The sequence below is a fragment of the Egretta garzetta genome, unplaced genomic scaffold, assembly GCF_000687185.1.
Source record: "Egretta garzetta isolate BGI_Z169 unplaced genomic scaffold, ASM68718v1 scaffold42, whole genome shotgun sequence".
NCBI lineage: Eukaryota > Metazoa > Chordata > Aves > Pelecaniformes > Ardeidae > Egretta > Egretta garzetta.
The window spans coordinates 1,018,115-1,041,387 of record NW_009258782.1 but is presented as its reverse complement, the minus strand read 5'-3'; the positions used below and the strand labels follow the sequence as shown (position 1 = coordinate 1,041,387).

At 40.4% G+C, this 23,273-nt stretch overlaps 1 protein-coding gene across 4 annotated transcripts in view; it reads left to right on the top strand.

The window, feature by feature from the left end:
- Nucleotides 1–23,273, top strand: part of EPN2 (epsin 2) — a 43,707-nt gene that overhangs the window by 18,236 nt on the left and 2,198 nt on the right. For 2 of the 4 annotated variants that reach the window (XM_035889136.1, XM_035889137.1), the window contains exons 2-8: nt 1,774–2,547; nt 13,096–13,220; nt 14,961–15,053; nt 15,322–15,478; nt 18,599–18,772; nt 20,428–20,520; nt 21,470–21,685. In XM_035889136.1, coding sequence (XP_035745029.1) covers nt 1,953–2,547; nt 13,096–13,220; nt 14,961–15,053; nt 15,322–15,478; nt 18,599–18,772; nt 20,428–20,520; nt 21,470–21,685 — 1,453 coding nt within the window. In that variant the 5' untranslated portion in view covers nt 1,774–1,952. The remainder of the gene's footprint in view (nt 1–1,773; nt 2,548–13,095; nt 13,221–14,960; nt 15,054–15,321; nt 15,479–18,598; nt 18,773–20,427; nt 20,521–21,469; nt 21,686–23,273) is intronic. The other 2 variants (XM_035889138.1, XM_035889139.1) reach the window with 2 other exon arrangements.

Here is a 23,273-nt window from a genome sequence, read left to right as displayed (position 1 = left end):
TGAACTTGCCTTAATCTATTTCTGAAAAAAAAAAGTGGTTTAGATTAAATGTGTGTGTTGTGATGTTGGGATTTTTTATTTTATTTATTGGTGCCTCACCTTCTGAAGGTTATGCATTAGAGAGTGATTGCAAAGGAAGGTGAGCCAGCAGATTTGGACAACATTAACTTTTGGAGTGAAGCAGAAGTCGTGAGCACCTGGGAATGTTTATATAGGATTCTTTTCAAATGCTGCATTTATAATTCACAAACCTGTAAATGCCTCAGGAGAAGGTGCCCCTTTTTATTCCTGTTGCTACTAGCCACCTGACAACCTATCGACATTCTTCTACAGCTGGTTTTAAATATTGGGGAGGACACAGGATGATGCAGTTTACCTGAAGTTTAGGGCTGATCTCATTTAAAGTTGATTTTCCACGATGTCATAATAGTTTTTTATTCTGCCAAAAATTACCTTTAGTGAAACAAGATAAAATACAGCAACTCATTGGACCTGTTCTGTGGTAGTTTAACTTACCCAGAATGGTTTTCTAGGAAGGGTATACGTCTTTATGCTGAGAAAGTCATTACAGAGCTGCATGTTGTCCAGTTGACACTTAATTCTGCTTTCATTCTAAATGGCACATCAGTAATTTGAAGAATGGTAACGATGTTAGGCTTGAAATCTGTGGTTTACAGCTCGCCCCTGTCTTTTGTAAGTGATGCTGTTGCTTCTTCGGAGTGTTTGGAGAAATGTTATTAGAGGACATCTTGAATGCGTAAGCTCTATTAACGTGGCAGGTTCCATTACAGAATCAATGCTTCGTGTTCATGCAACTGGTGAATAGCAAAGACTATTCTAGCTGTGTTACTGTAATAGCAAAATCTGCCAGTTTACTCCAGTAATGTATTCTAAAGCTTAATAGGCCTCTGTTTACTTGAAACAGTGATCTTAAATAAATAACTGAAACAGTTTTCCAGCTCCAGAGCTCATTCTTGGGTTTTCTTGCTAGTTGTTTTGGTTTTACAATTCCATTTTCCTATAATTAAAAATTCTTCTGGGCTGTGTGAAAGACATGTGGAGCAGAAACTGTAGATCTGACGAGCATTGTCAAATGTGCAAAGTAAATTCATTTGCGAAAAAAAAAATTGCCTCTAATCTGCTTAGCATTAAAGGTCACCTTGAGTTGGAGTGCGTCGTTCTGGTGCTCATTTCTCTTCCCTAGGCCTCAACGGAATGCAGAGCACTGTTCAAGATCTCTGCCCTGATACTGAGTGTGCTTTAAACTTACCTGAGGTTTCAGAAAAAAATTGGTTCGTTTTTAGGAAGTTTGCGTATTCTCTCTCAGTACACAGATTCCTATAGCAATCGTAGCAGACCGCAGTTGTCAACTGTTAGAGGGAAGCTGCTAAGCGTGGAATTTCTAATGTAGTTCCATCTCAGCTCCGCAAGCTAGCATTGTAGTTTCTGTAATTAATACCTTGTTGGAAACTAAATCCATAAATTGTTTCTTAGACTTTGTTTCTTTTTTGCTTTTAAAATTTTGCATTTGCATCAGCGTGGATATCCTCTTGCTTTTGTCTTGTTCAGCAGTTTCAGGTTTTTAATCTTCAGTGTTTAATATTACTTGTGAGAAGAGCAAGTTGTTTTCAAAATCAGATGTCCTGAAGAAATTCAGGGAGAAAATTCATCAGTTAACTCTAATAAAATGTCCCCAAAGTGTACGTAGATTGCTTTCCGCGTAGGAATAATTAAAGACACAACTAACGTGCTTTGTTTTCTTTCCTTACGCAGGTCATGATTTTCATTTTCTCGTGTCATTCTCTTGAAGAGAGGAAATGATTGTAGTGAAAAGTGTTACAAATAAGCCACTGATACGGAGCCTTTGCAGTTCAGAAACGTTCATACAAGAGCAGATATAGCCCTTTTTTGTTCGTGTTCTGGAATCTGTCTTGTTAAAAAGGGAAATAAAAATGACGACTTCGTCTATTAGACGGCAGATGAAGAACATTGTGAACAATTATTCAGAGGCCGAAATAAAAGTTCGGGAAGCGACCTCCAATGACCCCTGGGGTCCCTCCAGTTCATTAATGACTGAAATAGCAGATCTGACTTACAATGTTGTGGCCTTTTCTGAAATTATGAGCATGATCTGGAAACGACTGAATGACCACGGCAAGAACTGGCGACACGTATACAAGGCCCTTACTCTGTTAGATTACCTGATTAAAACTGGTTCTGAGAGAGTGGCACAGCAGTGTAAAGAGAATATTTTTGCTATCCAGACGTTGAAAGATTTTCAGTATATTGACCGAGATGGTAAAGACCAGGGCATCAATGTGAGGGAGAAATCCAAGCAGCTAGTGTCTCTTCTGAAGGATGATGAGCGACTCAAGACAGAGAGGGCCCAAGCCTTGAAGACCAAAGAACGCATGGCTCAGGTGGCCACTGGAGTGGGTAGCAATCAGATCACCTTCGGCCGAGGCTCCAGCCAGCCAAACCTATCCACCAGCTACTCTGAGCAAGAATACGGAAAGTCTGGAGGATCCCCAGCGTCTTACCATGGCTGTAAGTAGAAGCAAACACACATAAAAAAATTTCTTTTCCTTTTCTTTTGAGAGGTTTTGTATTTTGATTCGCTGTTCAACGTGAGAGTAAATGGTGCCTGCTAGGAGGATTAATATGCTGACTCCAAGGGACTTTTTGCAATGGCTGAGTCTTTGTAGGTCTGCTTGGTGGCACTAATGTCTCTTCAAATGACTGGTTAAACATTTGTTTTGGAGAGGATGTGTGTGTTGACGTAAATCAATTTCAGAAGCAGTTGTTTACTGTCGATTCCCAAAGGTAGCATTGTCAAGCTGCTTTTGTGAACATGTTCCAGTGTTTGATGTGGTAGGCCCCCAATCTCGGTAGGGAGACTGTTAATGGATTTTATTTGTTTCTGGTTTTGAAAGGAGCACTCAAAAACTTGTTGTTGAAGTTCTTTTGTTAAGTATAATTCAAGAAAAAAATCAGAAATACAGAGTATTTCCTGGATCATTTTGCTAGATACTGTCTTTATGTTACTGCTATTTTATTTTACGAAGAATATTGGTATTTGATTTCCTTTATTACTTGCTCAGCAGTTCTTAGAGGAGTAACTCTCTGAATGTGTCAGTGTTCAAATATTTATACTATCAGCATTTGGTATGCAAGTATCAGTACTAAATACTATATTTCATTCTTTAAAAAAATACAATGATGTGGGAAGAATGGATTCTTTATACCGCTGCTTGGGGGAACTCCCTGTCATGTTAGGAAGAGGCCTGATTTGGCACTAAATCCTTCTTAATATAAGTAATGATCTGATGAAAGCTGCTTTGGCTGGAATGTCAGTGGTTGTGGTCTAATTCTGAAGGAAAATCTTTTCTTTAAATGAATGCTTATAGTGTGTGGAGGACTGTAACTGAGCCAGTGTGGTGAATTGATTGAGCACCAGTTTTAAGAATCTTGTTTGTCATGTCCTGTGTCCCAAAGAGCTTCTCAAATTATAAATACGTGAATGGTGTCAGTACCCCTGACATGTACAGACATTTTCTGTGGAAGGCAGTAGGGGGTAGCAGGACAAATCAAGCTGGGGGGAAGAAAATCTCTGTCCATTTAAAGCTATGGAGAAGAGCAGGGAAAATTATTTTTTTCAAAAGGAAATATTTTTAGGATACAGGGTTCAAAAATGCGCATGAAGGTTTTCAGGTATGAGAATTTTTATCTTGTCTCTTAATTAGCAGTGGAATAACAAACATCTTAGTTTTTCTGTAATAACCATACTTGAGCATTGATTTGGTGTGAATTTGTAAAGAACAACATGTATATTGTTATCACAACAGTAACTTTTTTTTTCTTTTGAGGGCTGTAGATCTGTCAACAAGAATTTTTAATTTAGGAGATAGCTTGAAATGTTGTTGTTTTTAACTTACACTGATGGCCTGAACTAATAGTCACTAAGGTATGCTGAGCACACCTTTGGTTTATTCCACAGGGTTATTTCTTCACCAGCTCTTAACTTTAATTAGTGCATATAACTATTGTTTGTCATGTTAAATGCTACCAGAGGCTTCAAACTATTCCTCACAGCGAGGATTGAGCAACGCGGGGTGTGTTTCTGAATTGTTGTTCCTTAGATGCTTTAAGAATTTTGATGGGGGATTAGATGTCAAGAAGCAAGTTTGGTTATTCTTTCGGTACCCAGTGTTGATTTACTGGATGCTCCCATTTGCCCGCGTATGACTTTACTGTATATGTCTATTTGCAGGGTTGCTTTTGAGGTAATGATTTCTTAATCCTTTTTTCTCCTCCCCCATAAGCACGTACCTAAGAAGCTTTAGAAATCTCAGGCTTTTTTTTTTTTTCTTTTCTTTAGGTTATTCCTCTGTTGTAGACTCTCTGGACTTCATTCTCTATCGGCAAAAATACAGATGGTTGTTAGTTTTTATGATCTGTATCTTCTGACGTTTTAATATGTTTCTTGTATGGTTTAATCGAGTATAGCAAAGCAAACCAGCACCCTACAAAACAGCTGTGCTAAGTGCTTCTGATAATGGAAAACTTTGTGTAGAGCTTTGTCCTTTATCCTAGGAAATGAGGAAGGAGTTTCATCAAAATCCAGACATTTAATCTGTTACATAAATGTCGGGTTATTCTTGTGCCTTCTACATTTAATGGAAAAGATGCTTTTCATTATTTAAAGCGAAAGAGATTGTATCCATCATGTTTTCTTTTATTCTATAACCATACCCCCCTTTTGTTCTGAAAATGTGGATTCAGTAAAATATGTAAAAGGGATTAAGTTATGCTTAGCTCCTGGGAAATACTCTCCTTATAACAGTTTTAAGATGCGGTTGCTGTGCTGTATATTCTGGTAGACTTCTCTTTCATTCCTCTGAGCCTTTGAAGAGGAGATCAGAGGCATTTAGATTTTCAGTCTATAGCATGAGATTTGCCTATTAAAAATGTACACCCACCCTCTTTGCCAAATATTTAGCATGTCTTATTAGCATCCAAATATAAATAAAGTTTGGGAGAGTGTTACAGCCTTTTTACCAACATAGCTAAATGAAATGTTTCATCTCTCAAGTGTTTTGCTATGAGCGTGTTTCACTTTTGTTCCCTGCTAAATGCAATGGGTGAGGATTGCAGATTTTGAGAGTACATTCCCCTTACTTGAAAAGATTGCGTTTGGCTAGAAAATTTCCTCACTCTTGATATTTTCTTGCAGAAGAAAAGAAGCCTGAGCTGGCTGAAAGAGCTTAATAGTTTCTCCAGGACAGATCACTAGGGGAACAAGTCACTTCCAGTGGATAATGTGTCGGGATTGTGCATGAGGGATCTCTTCCCCCTTCTGTCAGTTGCTAAAAGTGCAGTATTGGCTAAGTCAGTGAACCCTTTTTTGTTCAGTTTCTTCAGAATATTGAATTAGCTGCACTGTACAGCACTGACCATAAACACTGCAATGCTCAAACTACTGCTCTTCTCTAGCTTTTAAGCGTATGTGCAGGCTTGTATCTGAGAGTGCCTGTAAGAATTGGGGTTTGCATTTGATGTTGAGCATGAAAAGTTTTTCTTGTAGGGCTGCTGTTCTTTGTGCCCCAAATTTATCCTTTATGAAAAAATAAAAGCAGTATTGATAGCCCGTATAGTATGAAGAATTCAAAATGGGAAAAGGATCTCTTGGCTGATGTACCGTCGTCCCTCACTCTTGCAGGCAAGACACGCTGGCGCATAAGAGTTATTTTCCCCATTTACGTGCAGATATTTTCATCTCATCTCTAAAAGTCCTTTAGAAACTGTGGAAAGTGAAATGGTGAAGCATGATAGTTTTTAATAAAATCCTTTCCCCCAAAGCTTTGCTTTAATGACTCTTTTGGCTCTGAAGATCTCTGTGTTGTAAAGCTTGTATAATTCTAGAGACTACATTATGGCATGTGAATATTGCTGACTCTTGATGCAAACGTTTGTGAAAGTATTATTATGTTTTTGCTATCTGTTCTCGTAATCTGTAAATGGAAGCCAAGAGAGATACTGTAAAGCTAAAAGCAAAAATAAAGCTCCGCCCAACCTCCATCTTGTTAACATTTTCTGACATACTGGGGACCATTGGCTATCTTCTAGCTTTAAGCCAGGGGCAATTAATGTCCAGATTAGAAGCTATTAAATATTCCATTACAAGATATATAAAAGTGTTCGTTTATTTTGGAAAATGTGTAGATTGTATGGAGTTGCGTGAAGTCTGATATCAGGCTTTATTTCATGTTAAGGGAATGTTCTTGTGTGGTGCTGAAACTAAACCTGCTGGTGAAAGGAAGGAATATGAGCTCAGTATTTGAACTCTTTTGGAGCAATAGTTCCCCACCCCTAACCTGGCTTTGTTGCTAAATATTGACTTTATGCTAGACGTTAGTCACCCAGTCTTGAAAACAGCCTCTTGTTCCTAGCCTAGTTTCATCTACAGCTGCCAATGACCACTTAAATTGGATTCTGGATTTATTGGCTGCGTGGGGAAAAGTAGGGTGTTCTTAATATAGACCTCCTAAGTCTGAACTGTGATGTTGTTTCAAGCCTGGGAGTGCATTTCTAAGAGTTTACTGGTCTTGACAAAGTCCTTCATGTAGTAACTATCTTTTTAAAGTATTCTTTCAGTAGAGGCTTACACAGGAATATTACTCTTGTGGCTACAACGGAGTCCTCAGCATGGCAGAAGCATAACCCACAGTCACTGCTGTGTGGAAGACTGTTTAGAGTAGCTGCAAAACACTGTGCTCGAGCACCTTGGGCCTGCAGAAGCCCTTAGGAGACGGGGCAGGAGCATGGGGACGTGGATTACCTTGTTCTTTCTCAACCACCTTGGGAGCAGGTTGGCTGGGTTGCCTTTAGCGGACCTATCTGGATTGCCACAGTTGAGCTGTGGCTGCTCGGGAAGCAAGCAGCACTGTCTGCTGCAGCTCCTTGTGGCTGGGCTGCTTACGGGGGTCGAAAAAATGATGGAAAAATACTCTACCCTGAGGGAAGTGACTGACAAAGCCAATTCTTTGGTACCCCTGCCCTGAGAAGATAGTGTGTTTGAATTAGTTTCACCTTCGAAAGATCCCTGGAAAATGCTGGTCCTCTCCCTGGTACTGCCTTCATGTCTTAAAACTGGGTTTACTGAAGCCCTGCTTTTTAAAGAGGTCCAATCCTATAACGCCTAAACCAGGACCTACCTGTGTTATTTTGGGTTGTACACGTGTCCTTTCCTTTGGCCATCTGCTGCCTTGGGTTTGGGTTCCGCTTAGGAATGTTGGCAGAGAGAGACTGGTGTGTGTTTTAATGTCCTGATTTCATTTACACAAACGCGGCAGAGTAGGGAACGACGCGACGTGCACAGTGTGACCTGATTTTAGACAAGCACTTTGCCTGGAGGTAGGCCGCTTGGCTGAGAAATCAGATTCATTATACATACAGCCTATTTGATAAGAGATTGGTGAAAGATGGACTGCAAAAGGCTTTTATGGCTCTTGTGAAATGCCAAGTCTGTTAACCTTACCTGTAAAGATTTTGGGAGCAATTTTCTTTAGCTGAAATAATGAGTTTTAGTATTTCCAGTGATTATTCACATTAAGTAGACTCATTATTTAAAAACAGTTTCGTGAAGCATCAGCAAGTTTGTGCTCACTCATCTATTTCAGCTTTGTTTCCGCTTTTGCTTGGAGTAGAACATAATTCAGAGGAATTACTAATTTGGTTTTGACACGATAGAGCATTCTGAATTCCCCTGTTCTTGAAGGGTTTTTTTGTAACCTGTTCTGCATCTTTGCAGGTTGGAATACACCTCTGCCCTTCCATCTTAGTCAGGGAATCTATGGCATATCATCCAGCAGTCAGTCTGGGTGAGCTGCCTGGATAACTTCTGTACTTTGGTAGGTTCCTGTGTTATCTGTCAGGTGACGACTTTTTTTAATCCTCTCATCGCACTTTTATTTTTCTGGTGCTCTAGGTAAAGGTGGGAGATGCCATTGGTGTAACCAGGCTTCTGTAGTTTCAATAAATTATCTGACTGTGTCTATTAAGAAGAACGTAGGGATTACTTGAGAGAAAAAATGCTCTTTAACCAACACAAGCCTTAAGGATTTATCAGTATTAAATGAATGTCAAAAGTACTCTGTCTGCTTCAGTGCAATTAGAAATCATGCAGTAAGGCTCATCAGCTCCACCTTGTTGCATTAATAGGTGCTATTAATTCTCTTGTATTTGAAAGATCTCTTTATTACCTAATGGAAAGGTGGAGTACAAAATTCCTTCTAGATTAAGCAGTTTGCACATGCCCTTCCATAATTTGAGAGGTTAGATTGGCTTTTTGAAAGCATCCCTTCCTTATTTGAGTAGTCTTTCATTTGAAGACTAACAAATAGGGTCTCTGCTTGGTTCCCAAGTGAGTTGCTATCAGCTTCTAAGTTCTTACCTTGATGTTATCCTAATTTCTCAAGGCAGCCTTGGTTTCGCCTGCTTTTGTAGACGTACCGATTGAGTGAGGAATCGGCTTTTCTTTCTGAACAAATGTGACTAAGAACTGAGTTCTGTTCTTAAGAACGCCACCTGCAAATTATAAAGCTGGAGCTTATAAAACCAAGCGCACACTTCTGAATGAAAACGGCCAGTCTGATTTTTATGCTGGGACTGATTTTTATCGTTAATGTAGGCAATGGCTGCTTTCTAACTGTGAGCTGTATATATGCTTTAACTCACTAACTTAACCAAACCTATAGACATCTAGAGAGGGCTTTTAAAATAGCCAAAATGTAGTAAATTACCAATAGAGACGCATGAAAGACTCGCAGCCTGTGCTAGAGACAGATGGTGGAGCAGAATCCTGCTTTAGTGATTAACCGAGGTTGGAAATGACTTCCTTGCGCTGCAGCGAGAGCGGCGTTGAGAGGCCAGCCCGGTGGCACGTCCCTGCAGAAGCAGATACCCACACAGTTGCTTCGGGGCAGCCTAGGGGGGCCGGGATCTCCAAATTCTCAAAGCAGCAACAAAGCGGGGCTTAGCAGGTCAGAATTGATCTATTGAGTCCCATCTTACATAAACATCTGAGTTAACTGTCATGTGCTGTGGGATAAGAGATTCTTTGTGTGGCAGCGATACTGTTACTAAGGCAATAACCTTTATGCTAGATCCTTCCAACTAAACCATTAATGCAGGACGAGGCCGATACAGAAGGGCGGTTATAATACTGCAGGAATTTAGGAGTGAACTTGCTGGATAAAACATGTCAGGTTACTACCAAGAACGGTGTTTTGAGTTTCCTTTAATCCTTTGTCAAAAAATATGCTGGCAGCTATTTAATGTAGATGGCTTTATAACCACTGCAGAAGTTTAAATGTAAAATAGCAACATTTTTTTCAATGTTTTTTAATGCGAGGCCCAAGGAAGAATTTCAAATTGACATTTTTTTCCCCCTTTTTTGTGAAAGGAGCTCTAAAGTGCCTTTTAGAGTTAATAAACCCAAGTAGAATGAATTGCTGAAAAGCCTAAAAGTGAAAAGAAATAAGCTATATCTGTGAGACCCCTTATTATCTGTGTTCAGATCCTGGAGCCGCTGAATGCTGGTCTCTGTTGGGAGCTGTGAGGTAATGTAGCTCTCTGCCAAAGCGAGCCTGCCGTTCCCGTGCGCGGCTGGGAGGCGAGGACCCACCATGGGAGGGCGAGTGAGACGCTCGGAGTAGGATGCGATCCCTGCTTCTTGCAGCTTTTGAGTGCGAAAATGCTGCTGTGCTGTGAAAAGCTGAAACTGGTGAGCACTTGCAGTAAATAGTCCTTCATGTGGAAACGGGAGGAAAACCAGCGGAGTTAACCCATTTCACATCATTTCGAAGTCATTCTACCATCGGCTTCTTAGTTGTTTTGGAATGCAGTTGTGTCACTAGAGATGGAAAAACTCCTGGGTAAAAAATCCAGGAAATGTCATTCTTCCCCAAAATTGCAGTTAAACAGAAAACCAGAAGGCACCTGCCCGGTTGTAGTCCAGTTGCCATGTCTTCTCAGGTGACTACGTTGCTGTCCCATTTGTATGCTTATCCAGCTCTATTTTGAAACCAGTTATGGCTCCTCCTACAATTCCCGCTGGAAAGCTGCTTCTTTCTATTTGTATCTCAAATTTATTCATGGTCAATTTATACCATTACTTCTTGCCCCTTTATCTTAAATAGCTTTTCTCACTCCATAGTATTTGCAAGCCTGATGTACTTAGGAACCATAAACTGCTTGATCTTCTTTTTTGCAGAGATAAACACATAAAATATTCTCTGCGCTCAGAAGGGAAGCGTTTCCAACATCCATTCCTGTTTTGAAAAAGTCTGTCTTGGATGTGAAGTGCATTTGGTATGTTAGATGAACTCTGACTAGAGCTTTGATGCAGGAGTGCTGATTTTAGTAACAGCTGTATTAGGTGAGCGGCTGGGAATTATGCGTTTTAGTACTAAAGTAAGTTCTCTACATTTCTGTCACTTGCAGTCGATGCCCTCAATTAGCAGATGGTCATCAAAGAAACGATTTTCTTTCTCCGTATCATCTCATTTCTGTTGTTCCCTTCTCGGTCATCTGTTTCTTTAATATCCCTTGTTTCTCCCTCTAGTTTGACAATTTTTCTTAGCATTATCTTTGCATTTTCCCACAACCTCCTGCCTTTGTTTATTACATAATTTTTCTTAAGATTGGTCTTAAAGCCAGTTCTTGAGAAACTGTTAGTAAACTTCCTTGGTGGCAGGCAGTATGATGTAATCTCTTCTTCAGCGGGTCCTTTACCTATTTCAGTTCTTACGCTACCCTCTGTTTAACAGCAACATCATATTTAGCATCATAAAATGCTTTGCTGAGTCCACATAGATTAACTTTTTCCCTTTGACTCCCAAATAAGAGAAGGATCCCAGTTTTTCTGTTATGGGCTACCTTTTGGTAACCTCACGTTGAATTTTATCCTGTTTTCTTTTTAATTCTCTGTAGTTTCATATTTAAGAATATTCAAACTTTACAAACGTTTTAAGGTGGTATTTTCCATGCTGTCAGACAGCCTGTTATGGATGGTTTATTCCTACTTCAAGTCTGTAATAGTCCATAGGCCTTCCAGTACCTAAAGGGGGCCTATAGGAAAGATGGGGAACGTCTTTTTCATAGGGCCAGCTGTGTTAGGACAAGGGGAAATGGTTTTAAACTAGAACAGGGTAGGTTCAGGCTAGAGGTAAGGAAGAAATTTTTTACAATGAGGGTGGTAAAACACTGGAACAGGTTGCCCAGAGAGGTAGTGGAGGCCCCATCCCCGGAAACATTCAAGGCCAGGTTGGATGGGGCTCTGAGCAATCTGATCTAGTTAGCAGTGTCCCTGCTCACTGCAGGGGGGTTGGACTAGATGACCACTAGTGGTCCCTTCCAACCCTAAACATTCTATGATTCTATGATTCTATGATTCTATATAATATATTGGAGAGCCTGTCTGTGACTGTTGGAGCAAAAAGTACTCATCTAAATTTAGATACCTTAGATGAGAAAGTTTGACAAAGTAATAGAAGCGAGGTATGAGTAACATCTTTAGGTAAGGAGCTTGTCTGGTTGAAAGCTTCAGGATCAGCACAACGTGAAAGGAATGGTTCTGGGTGATAAATCAATTTGTCCCTTTAGAAACGGAGTGGGATGGGGATGGCACATTGGGTGTATGGTGGAAAAGAGAGGTCATTCCTCATTTACAGAGAGTCACCTTCCTTCTGGCCTGCCAGATGAGAGAGAAGCTTGTACTTCTTATTTTATAATGTCATGTTGGCCTAAAAGTTAGGGGGAGACGAGGCTGGGAAATACTTGGAGGATTGAAGTAGTGACTGAAAAGTGTTTTGGTTGGTGGGGGTTTTTTTTGGTGTGTGTGGTGGTTTGGCTTTGTTTTTTTTTTAATTATAGTTTGGCAATTAATTTCTACATGCTTAGCTGACCTATTAAGAAGAAATGTGATTTCTTTGAGCTTGACATCATAGCTTAAAAATATGGTTCCTCTTTATTAAATGTCAATATATATTTTGCCGAACTAATTATCATTCCAACCTTTAAATACAAACTTCCTTGCCAAAGTAAGATAAATTATACATATTCTGTATAAATTATTTGCATGCTAGAGAATTATCTGAGAGCGAGAGAGAGGACAAAAATTTTTAATTACTGTGTGGTGATAAACCTATTAGTGCTGTCCCATTCGGATGGGAATTTCTGCCTGATAACTGTAGTGAAAACATCAGTAAAAGAATATTTGTGTATTGAGGAATTGTGTATTTTAGCTGTCAAGCTTGACTGTTACTGGGGGTGGAGTGAGGGAGGTTACCAGCTGCTACTTAGCTAATAGAGGTCTTCATCCAAAGAAAGACCAACCAACAACAAAAACTAAACCACTCCCCAACATATATACCAACCTTTTTCCTTTTGAACAGAGAATGATACAATATTTTTGTAATTTTTTTAGTGTGAATAGCTGGCTTGTTGGTCTCTGAGCCCGCCTAGCAGTTAAGAATAGTTCTTTATCTGTCCCATTAAGACTGCATTATTTTACAGAAAAGTGGGTGGTATCCAATTTTACCCTGGTATTGGCCAACTCCCAGCAAATTCTTACTGACATTGTAAAATGTAAGAAATGTCAACAAATGTTTTCTTGAATGATCAGTTCTATGGTTTTTTAAGCCAGCGTCCTGCCCCCCCGAGGCTCTGATGCTGAGACAGGGTATCCAGCATTCGTTGGTGATACTTCTTGATATTACAATCCCACTAACACAGAAAGTCTTTGTTTTCCAGGAATGTTTTTCCTTTAAAGCGATTGAACTGCCTTGCAAAGTTCTCCTTGCTTGATTGTTCTGGCTTGTTATCCTCAGCCTTGGTACCAGCTTTATCCCTGACAGTTCAGGGGTGGTGGTCGGCGAGCTGGTGGCCCCTGGCACCTGGGGGTCAGTTGCTGTGCTGGGGTCCTTTGAGAACGGCTGTGTGAAAGTGGGGTGGTCTGGTCAGAGACATAATCAAGCCTCTTGTATCTTTTTGTTGGCTGGTGTGTTAAATTTGCTGGCTTTTGTCTCCCAACAGCTACGTCCCCTCGAGTTTCCTCGGAGCTCGAGCAGGCCCGGCCTCAGACAAGTGGAGAAGAAGAGCTCCAACTGCAGCTCGCGCTGGCAATGAGCCGGGAAGTGGCGGAGCAGGTCAGTTCCCGTGTAGGTTTTCCAAAGTGTCTATACTTTGATAGTTAAGACTACAATCCTGTTGGGTTTTGTTGTTTTGGTTTGGTTGGTCTGTTTTTTTTTTTTTTTTCCGCTGGCAGCTTGGCTTTGCTCCAGGTGGAATAGGGGGAGAGAAAGGCCATTTTGGAAGATGTTGCTCTTATTTTTTATTTTTTTTTTTTTTTTTTTTTTTAAATCTCTTGTTAAAAAAACTGCAGCCTCCGAGCTGTTGAGACTAGTGGAACATGACAGACACTTTGCAAGAAGGCTTTGTGTTTTTTTTTTTTTTTTCCGCTGGCAGCTTGGCTTTGCTCCAGGTGGAATAGGGGGAGAGAAAGGCCATTTTGGAAGATGTTGCTCTTATTTTTTATTTTTTTTTTTTTTTTTTTTTTTAAATCTCTTGTTAAAAAAACTGCAGCCTCCGAGCTGTTGAGACTAGTGGAACATGACAGACACTTTGCAAGAAGGCTTTGTGGGGGAGGACGTTAATCATCACATTAACTGAAGATGTTTTCAGTTGGGAAGAACTGAAAACATGACTAGTCCTGAAAGCCTTCATTAATGGGACCAGCATAAGAAACGTCAGTGAATTCTGATTACAGTGAAATTTTGAATGATCTGCTCATACGGTGAGGTTGTCTGGAACAGAAGGGTGACCTGACACAAAGTACTAGAATTTATAAAGAACCTGGCTTAAAATAACTTGGCTCCTAATCTGTCACACGGGTTACGTTACTGTGGTACTTCTTAGGAGGTTCATTCTGAATTTGGAGTAAATGCTGTAATTGTGGATAAATTTTACTGCATTTTCATATATGACAAAGTGGTTGAATCTCAGCTATGAATGAAAATTCAAGTCAGCCTGCTGAGTGTCTGTAACATTTTAGAAGCTTCCTGTGACAATTTCAGCTTACTGCTGGATGTTAGGCTTTAGTATCTCTGTGCTTGGAAAGGGAAACTATCACCCAGTAAACTTTGTCGTTATTGAGCAATAAAGTTAAAGAAAAGAAAAATCAGAATCTATTAGTTGAAATAGCTTAAAAAATGGCAAGGGGAATACCAGCCGGGGAATTGGTCAACTTCGGAAAGACGTGGTGCAAGCAAAGATATTTAAAGTAGTTGAATGCACCACAAACACAGTAGTTTACAGATGTTAAAAACCTATAGCGTGGAGTTGGCTAGATTAATTCACTTAGCGTTCTTTATAACAGTTGCATCAGTTGTGGAGGGAAGCTGACAAAAGCCAGGAAAAGTAAAGTTTGAGTCAGTGTCCTTCAGTGGTGATTTGAATGTTCAAAACCATTACAATAATTTAAAGATGGAATATTTACTTTGTCTTTCAGTTCTGTGGTGTTTCTAGCATTGTAACTGAATTTTTGGAAAGAAGGTTTCATTTCTACCTTTCCAATGAGGAGTAAAACAAGACGAGGGTAAATTTCAGTCAGCAAAATGGATGTTGTTATGGTCACAGTGTTACGCTGGTGTCATGGGGCCAGGGTGCTCCTGACCTCTGAGGCAAGAATTGTGAGAAACTGTTTTTTTTGTCCCCGCTTGTGTTATGTACAAGTCAGAGCACATAATCCTGGCAATCCCACTGCGCGTGCCTGTGGTGGCAGGGAGTACTGCCCAGGCCTTCCCTGGCAGTGTCCTGCCAAGGGGGCTAGACACCTGGAGGGAGCGAGCAGCACAGTCTAGGCTAATGGTCTATATCAACAGTGTTGATTTCCTTTGCAGGAGGAGCGCCTCAGACGCGGAGATGATCTGAGATTACAGATGGCTCTGGAGGAGAGTCGCAGAGACACAATTAAAATTCCCAAAAAGAAGGAGGTAGTGCCTTCGACTAAGAAATTCCCGGTTACGCTGCCAAAAGCTGAAATACAGTAACACAAAATAGCTTAATACTGAGCTCTTTTATGCTTTTGGGATCGCTTTGTTGTATAGCTTAAAGCTTCTTCCATGTGGGTTAAATTTCAAACTACTAGTCAATGCAGGTGTGTAAAAGGAAAAAAAAAAAAAATTGCTTCTTCACTCTCATGGGTTTGTACTTCAGATTGGTAATGCTCTTGATTAAAGCTCAGATTATTCCTGCCCTCAGCATACCACTTTGTTGGACCTGATGGATGCCCTGCCCTCATCGGCACCGGCCCCACAGAAAACAGAGCCTTGGGGACCTCCTGCTGTTGCAAACCAAACTGATCCTTGGGGAGGATCCACAGTTGCAGCCACTGCCTCTGACCCATGGCAATCATTTGGTAAGAATAAACTGCCAGAAGGAATGCTTCCTTAAAAGTTTTTGCTTTTTAATGTTGAGCTTTTCAAAGTTTCTCAATGTACAATGTCATGCTTGATAACGACAGTGTATTAGTCCATTGTGATTGCTTCCCGTACTTTAGAACTAATGTTCCCCTAACTCATTTCCAAGCAGAAACAAATGGAAGTTGCACTCTGTTCCTGCTTTCGAAGCAGCTGGGTTTTTGTGTGTGCGTTTTGAATCTTAAGAAAGAGGAGAAGAGTGAAGCTTCTGTCGTCTTTGTACAGCAAAAACAACTTGTCTCAGACTGGGGGGGATGCTCATGCTTTGACTGCTAGTTGTGTCCAGTGTCATGGGTTTAGACCCTTGCCAGTATTTTAATATAGTATTTAGGCAGGGTGCTATGGTTAGGAAGGCCATAGATCTGAATTACTGGGTCTTTAATAGCTCCTAGTGAAATGTGATGCGTATACCATCAGAACCAAATGGATTAAATTGTTAAAATGGCCATTTTTATACTAAACAAAAAAATGGAGGTTACCATTTTAAATATTCACTGTGTTTCATAAGCTTGTGATGCTAAATTAATGGAATCTGTTTCTGAAGTGAAAGATCCAGTGCTTCACATCTTAAAGCCCGCTTTTTTGTGTGTTTGTTTTTGTGTGTGTGTGTTGCTGCTGGTGTAGTACACTGTTTTCTAGGTTAGCCAAAGCCTGTCCAAAAAGTTGCTCCTTTGTGTTGATGGTTCCTCACAGTACGTTAAACTTGCTATGTCTGTGAAATTGGAGCTGGATCTGCTTTTTGTTGGCTTTGGATTTTTTTCTTTTTTGAGGGGTAGGGGGTTTCTGTGCAAAGGGAAGCTTTTTCATGAAGACAGTTCTGTCAGTTTTGCTTCAGGCTGGGGATCCTGTGACCTCTGCTGTAAAGTGCTTCAAAGCCATTTGCATTAGCATTCAGCACACCACCATCCAGATTCCTGATGAAAATTTTGAAGTTTAATAATGAAATGCATTTTTGTTTGTTTGTTTCCTCCTCATGGTGGCATTAAAGGCACCTACACAGCTGCTGGGCCAACTACAGTTCATTTATTCTAAGTGTAATCTGTTTCTTTGGTAAGCTGCAAGCGTGAAATCAGAAAAAGTCCAAGTTTTGGGCCCTAAGGCTATTCAATCGGTTTTGTTTTTTTTTTCTCCATGGCTAAAAAACCAAACAAAATCCACCTTTTCAAATCTCGTGCTCGATACATCATCCTCTGACAAGTTTTTCCTTGCATCAGTTGCAGCTGTAGCATTTCCTCTCAGTGGCTCCCAACTTTATTAATGCCACAGAACAACCCCTTGTTCCAGCTTGCTGGTTACTTGGCTCCCAAGGATAGTCTTGAAGACGTAAGATTTATGAATTTGACTGCTAATAAAAGAGGGACTCATTAAACTGTATTTCTCGAATCCTGCATGTGCTTTGGCATTTCAGTAGAGATAATGGAAGCTGCGGGAAGGTATCTTCCCAAGTGCTCTAATTTTGTGCGCTCTCTTTATGAAAGAAAAGACATTTTTGAAAGCTTCCGTTTATGGGAAGAGCTGTCATTAGCATTTCTTGTGTGGCATGGCTCGTAACTCAGCACTAAGGCTAGATAAAGGAAATGTAAGTACCGGTGTGGGAATAGTTGGACTTAATTGGAGAATTTTAGCATTTCCTGATCCAAAGCTGTAGCAAGACCATGCCGCCTGTTGATGAAACAAAGACTGACACTACAAATTGGAATTTGTGCCACTGTGCGCAGCATTGAATTGGTTTTCAAGAATATTGTGGTGCTGGGGGGGTCGTATGTAGGTTTAAAAAATAAAACAATGTTCAGTTGTAACTTGAAACCCTCGTGGTGGTTAAAGATAATAGCTGTGTACCGCATGGGTAATTCTGTCCTACTCTTGGATTATACAGTTGTTCTCATTTAGTAATTAAACCAGGACTGTCTGAGAAGTTTCACTGGGAAGAGGGAATGTGTTTGCATGTACTCTCTACTTGAAGGTCACCGTAGAGTTTACAGTGCTAGGTCCCTATTCCTGCACCTGCCAGGGAAGGGGCAGTGGGGATGAACGACATGGGAACAAAGCAAGAGCGATACCTTCCAACGTAGACCTGGCCCACTGCAAATCTGAAATGTGATTTGCTTCAGTGGTCCATGGGTTTGGTAAGCCAAACCAGTTTCATTTAATGGTAGAAGGAAGAAGAGGTCACCTAAGCTGAAAAGCAATAAATTACTAGGTTGGGGAGGAAGAAGAAAACACTGGCAGGAAATTGCATATAGCGAGGCAAGTTTCTTTCTCTTTCCTTTTCCCTTTAGTGCCTTCATTTGTCGCTTTACATTAGGAAGCCCTAACCTTGTGCACAACCTGAAGCAGTCTGGTAATCTGAATTTGTAGGAATGAAGAGTTGTCAGCATCTTTCAGTAAAAATGGGAATCCTGAACATACAGGCATTGGGTTTAAAAAAAAAAAAATATATATATATATATATATATATACACAGGAAGGGATGTCAGTAGACAGCTTAGATCTCCTGTCGGGAGGAGTGCTTACAGATGGGAATAAAAAAAGCACAACTAGCTCAGGGAATCTGATTGTATTTTTGTGAAATAACAGTATGGTTAAAAGAGTTTGAAAACTCTTCCCTTTCAGTCTTACAGATGTCTTTTCTTTGTCCAAGTCTTAATGTTGTATATTTCATACCTTTTACATATAGGCTTTTTAGAAACCTTTCCCATAAGTTCATAAATACACCCTGTGATTTAGGTCTTCTTCAGTCAGATGTTGTCTGTTGTGGTAGCAATGTCTGTAACAAAAGCAAGTTTATTTTCTTGTTGGAACTGCAGATTTTTTTGATTCAGTTTCAAATGGGAGATTTGTTTTATTCATCTGCCTTGCACAGAATTTACTTGTGCTTGTTTGTTCAGTATGTATGACACAGATGCTGAGACTTATCAGTATTCCTAATGTTGAACTGCTTCACCTATTTATGTTTAGTATTAATTGGCAGTAATGGTTCGTAAGAGAGATTAATCTCCAAGGAAAGCTTTCCAAAGTGAAACTGTACTGACTTGTGTTCCTGCTGGCTCGTTTTGCAGGTGCCAAACCAGCTGCTTCCGTTGACCCTTGGGCAGCACCAGCAACATCCACAGCTCAGTCTCTGTCCAAAAATGTTGACCCTTGGGCTCCTGCTCAGCCATCTTCTACTGCAGCAAAATCATCTGTGGATCCCTGGGGACCAGCACCTGCAAACAAACCTCTCTCTACTTCTGGTGAGAAACGGTCTCATCCCATATCCGTATTATTTGAGTAATGAAGGTGAAATCCAAATTATTTTCTTGCATTGCTTGGATAAAAGAAGCTGTGTGCTGAACAATTTGCAGAACTGGTCTGTAAAATAAATGGGAGTTGCAATAGCTAGCAGCAAAAAGAACTTCCAAATGTAATTATTCTGACTTAGAGCTCTGAATTTGTGTTGCTGCTTCGTGCTCTGCCCCTTCTACATTCTTTTATTGGTATGTGCGGATGCATGCTGAGCACTTACGACTGCTGCTGCTGTTGGGTTTTTAAATGGGTTTTAGCTGTAATTAGACAAGGACTTAATTTCTGGAAATGAATGATACTATAATTTTACCTTTCATCATGATAAATATCTATGCAGATGGATGTCTCTGCAGACTTAGACTGACAGGCTGAGCAGCTCCACGCTCTGAGGAGACTTTTAGAGGTGCAAATGATGGTTTGTTACTTCAGACTGAGGGTGTGAAAGCTATCCCTAAGCCCTTGTGGAGCAAGATGCAGAAGGTGCTGATGTAATTGTCTATTCGTGCTCGGTAACTAATGCAACCTTGATGAATCTTAATACCTGGTATTTTCATGTTGGCACCGTGGCTAAGTGCATCCTAAATGCATTTTCTGCTAGTCATTCATCTCGGTACATAATAAACAAAGGAATCTGAGTACTGCAAGAAGTTGTCTAATCAGCTTTTCACTGGGCAAAGGGCAATAACTGGATCATTGTGAGAATGATTCTTTAACTATGGTGGGTCTTTGTTCTTGATAAGTAGTATTGTTATACACAGTCTTCACTCATTCTCTTGGGTTTTTGTCTTTTTGTGCTCTTTATAGAGCTAAGTCTGTACCTTCATTTGCTTGAAATGTGTCCAAGGTTAAAACTAAATTAGAAAAGCATTTCAACTACTTCTAAAAAAAAAAAAAAAAAAAAAGCGCAAAATGTTAAAGCTTTTCAGGAATGTGTGATTGCTATTTGTTTAAGCGTGGGTTTTCTTTCTCCATTTTGAGGTAAGGGTGTATCCACATTCTGAAAATGTTACATTTTCCTGTGTTGCAAACTATGGGGAAGTTCTGGTGCTTTAGCTAACAGGGCCTTACCATCGCTACATGGCGTAGATAACCTTTTCTATTGCATTCCTCCTCCTTTTAACTTTGGAAGCGTAAATCAAATCATCACTTTAAGTTGTAGCAATGCTACTTTTCTCTTTGGAACTGTATTCAGAAGTGTGTTTTACTTGAGGGCGGATTAACACACTTTATAGTTCAGGCTGTAAATTCGTTGCTGTTCTCTTCTTCCGCAGATACGTGTATATATGCCTGCCTATACGTCTCTCTAGTGCAGATACTCAATAAACCCCAGCATGCTAAGATGTGCCTTACACTGTGATTTAAAAGCACATTGCTCTGAATTAGTTGGCTAATACTGTAAGAAAGGACAGTTCTCTGACGTTATTCTTCTCCCTGGTCCTGGGTAAGAGTAGGAGCACTCAAGATGATCTCAATTGCTGCCCTGGAACCTGACAGAGTGGCTTCTTGGTAACATGGATGGGCTAGAAATTGCTTTCAGGAGGACCAGGTGTGTGATGCAATCAAAGATCTGTTAATGACAGGGCTGTCTTGTTGTTTTGAACAGGAAGTACATCTTTTGACCTCTTCAGTAATTTGAATGGTACGGTTAAAGATGATTTTTCTGAATTTGACACACTTCGAAGTTCCAAAAAGCCAGGTATGAATCAAATTCTTAGCACGTGGACAGTTTGGGTGATAGTCTCAGCAACAAATGTCTCTATTAAATTTTATTTTTAAAAAAATAAAATTGACTTTCACAAAGGAAGAGATTAAAGCCGGTGATCACGCAGCAGTAAAAGCTTGTTGTTAACATTTTGGCCTGTGCATGAGCTTATGGGGAATGGGCCTTTTTGCATTGTAAGCCATAGAATTTCACTGCATTGACGCAGAAATTTGGTTGGCTTCTAAATTTACAGTATCCAATGTATTTGTGGAGTATGCCTCACGCTCAGAGTGTCAAACAGAACAATGTTGTCTGAATTTCTCAAACGTGTAAATTCTAGTGTGTAGCACTGGTAGGCAGATGAGAAAATACACCTCTATGAATGCTTTAATTTATTTTTTATTTGGTCATTAGTCACTAAAATAAAAACTGTCAGACCTTAAAGTGTAAGTGCTTCGATACTATGTACTTTCAGGATGGTTCTGCCTGAAAGAACGGTGACTACTTCAAAGATGGGCTAGGCTTCTTTTAACACAGAAGAGAAAACCTGGGTGGAGTCTAGCTAGGAAGGGTGCAGCAGTGGTGTAGTGCAAGGGCAGTAGCCAAGGCTTTTGAATGTCTTTTCCTTGGAAACTCTTAGTCCCATCTGTTGCTGCATGGCTGTGAGAATATTCGTCAGGGTAAATCAGGTAGCGCCTTCAGTAGCGCACTGCAACTCTAACTGTAGCTTCTTCATACTCTTCTAAAGAACATTTATCTGCTTGCATGCTATAAGGGTGTAACATGTACTGAAACACTTAAATCTGACTAACACAAACATTAGATTTTAAAACGTTTCTGCTGTCAGAGACTTCAGGGTTTTTTTGTTTTGTTTTTTTTTTTTTTTTTTGCTTGGCTGTGTGGATTAATGAGATAAGTGTTGTTTTTCTTTGTGTTGTTTCAGCTGAATCAGGTTCCACTTTGCCATCTCAGCATAGCGGTACCACTAGTCCTGATCTCTTTGATTCCCAGCACTCGAGCATGACATCAGGCAAACAAAGTGCAGCTCGGAAAACCCCTGAGTCTTTTTTGGGCCCCAATGCTGCTTTGGTGAACCTGGATTCACTTGTGTCTAAGCCGCCGCAACCTGTTACTTCACTGAATCCATTCTTGGCACCAGGTCTGTTTCTGCACATTCCTTTAGTTTTCTATTTTAGCTTTCTCTTCCCATAGGGAAAACTCTGCATAACTCGGTTGTATCTGATTTAACATAAGATGGTTTGGGCTTGTTTTTCTTGATTGCTTCAGCCAACAGATCATGACTGAGAGGAGGAGGGCGAGGCATCATGGTTTCAAGGCATACTGCCGGACCCTGAAAGCGCAGAGTTTCTCCTCTTACGCCTGCAGCTGATCTGCTGGCTGAGCTTTGTTCAAGCAGTTTCTCTTCTGCTTTTGCCCTTGCTCTCTCAAAATGATCTGTGTTAGAAGGCGGCTTTGGGTTATTAAAAATGGCTGAGCTAAAGCCAGTTGATTGTCAGAACAGGTAAGATGTGAACGTGTGCCACCAGACAATCCCTTGGGAAGGCAATAGGTAGTAGCTTCTTGTGGAAGCAAGCAGGAGTTGCCCTTTTGCTTGTGCTACAGCAGGCATGGTAGCATCTCTGACTGCAGCCTGAGGTTCCAGGTAGCAAACTCAACTTAGTGGGTTGCTGGTTGGGCTGTCTTTAGGCTAGCTTGATAAGCCAGTTTTGATCAAAACGCACTCTCGGTGTATTTCGAAAAAAGCAGGCTGTTGCAGCTCCCCTGTAAATTGACCCCTGTTAGAAGTGAGCCTTTACTTACAGCAGACTTAGATGGTGACACTAAACACGTGGAAGATGTATGTAATTTTTTTATTTTTTTTTTTAAAGCTATTCATATGCACTGAAATTTCTGTGTGACGCTAGTATGGTGAAATACTTTAAAATGCTATTTCAGTATTTATTTTCTTAACTCCTCCAATGGAAAAAAAAAAGAAGTTTATTAAACTCCTCGGATAGGAAAAAACCAGTAATTCTGAACAGCCTTGGCAGTGTTTAGCAAGAGGAAGTCTGCGTATCTGCCATTACCGGTTACTACAAAAAGTTTATAAGGGGTCACTGGGCCATCCAAATAACACTATACATATACGGTAAAAGGAATTTGTAGTGTTGGCAGCAGTCCAAAGAACCTCAAACGCTGGGAAAGTTACTCTCTGCTTTTTCTAGCACCGCTGTAATTCGGAAACAACTTGTTTACTTTATGAATTCTTGTCAAAACTCCGTGCCAGAAACACGTTCAGCTTCTACATGGAGTTGACTGGATGAGATCTTGAAGCAAATGCACAAATGCACGGTAGCCAGGTTGCAGTAAAGGAGTACAGCGAGCCTGCAGTTCTCTTCCATCATGCAAATTTTAAGTAGTATTTTAAAAAAAAAAAAAAAGTGATCTGGATGTCATGGTTAGGCATGTGCCAGGTAACCAAATTTAGAACCTGTCTCTCCAGTGACTGCTATCAGAAGTGGAAACTGCTGGTCAGCAGAGGGATGTTTTGTTGCATTGATAAGTTCCAGGAAACAGGCTGTACTTGTGCACCAGTGCAAGCCCCAGTTTGCTGAATGGTATCCACGCAGGTTTCTCCCCAGGGTGTTTTGGGGTTGGGAGTGTGTGAGGATGTACAGAAGGGGCGTTCTTCACCAGAAAAGACAATCTCCAAAACCTCGTGTTTACGAAGGTGCAATCTCTTTCCC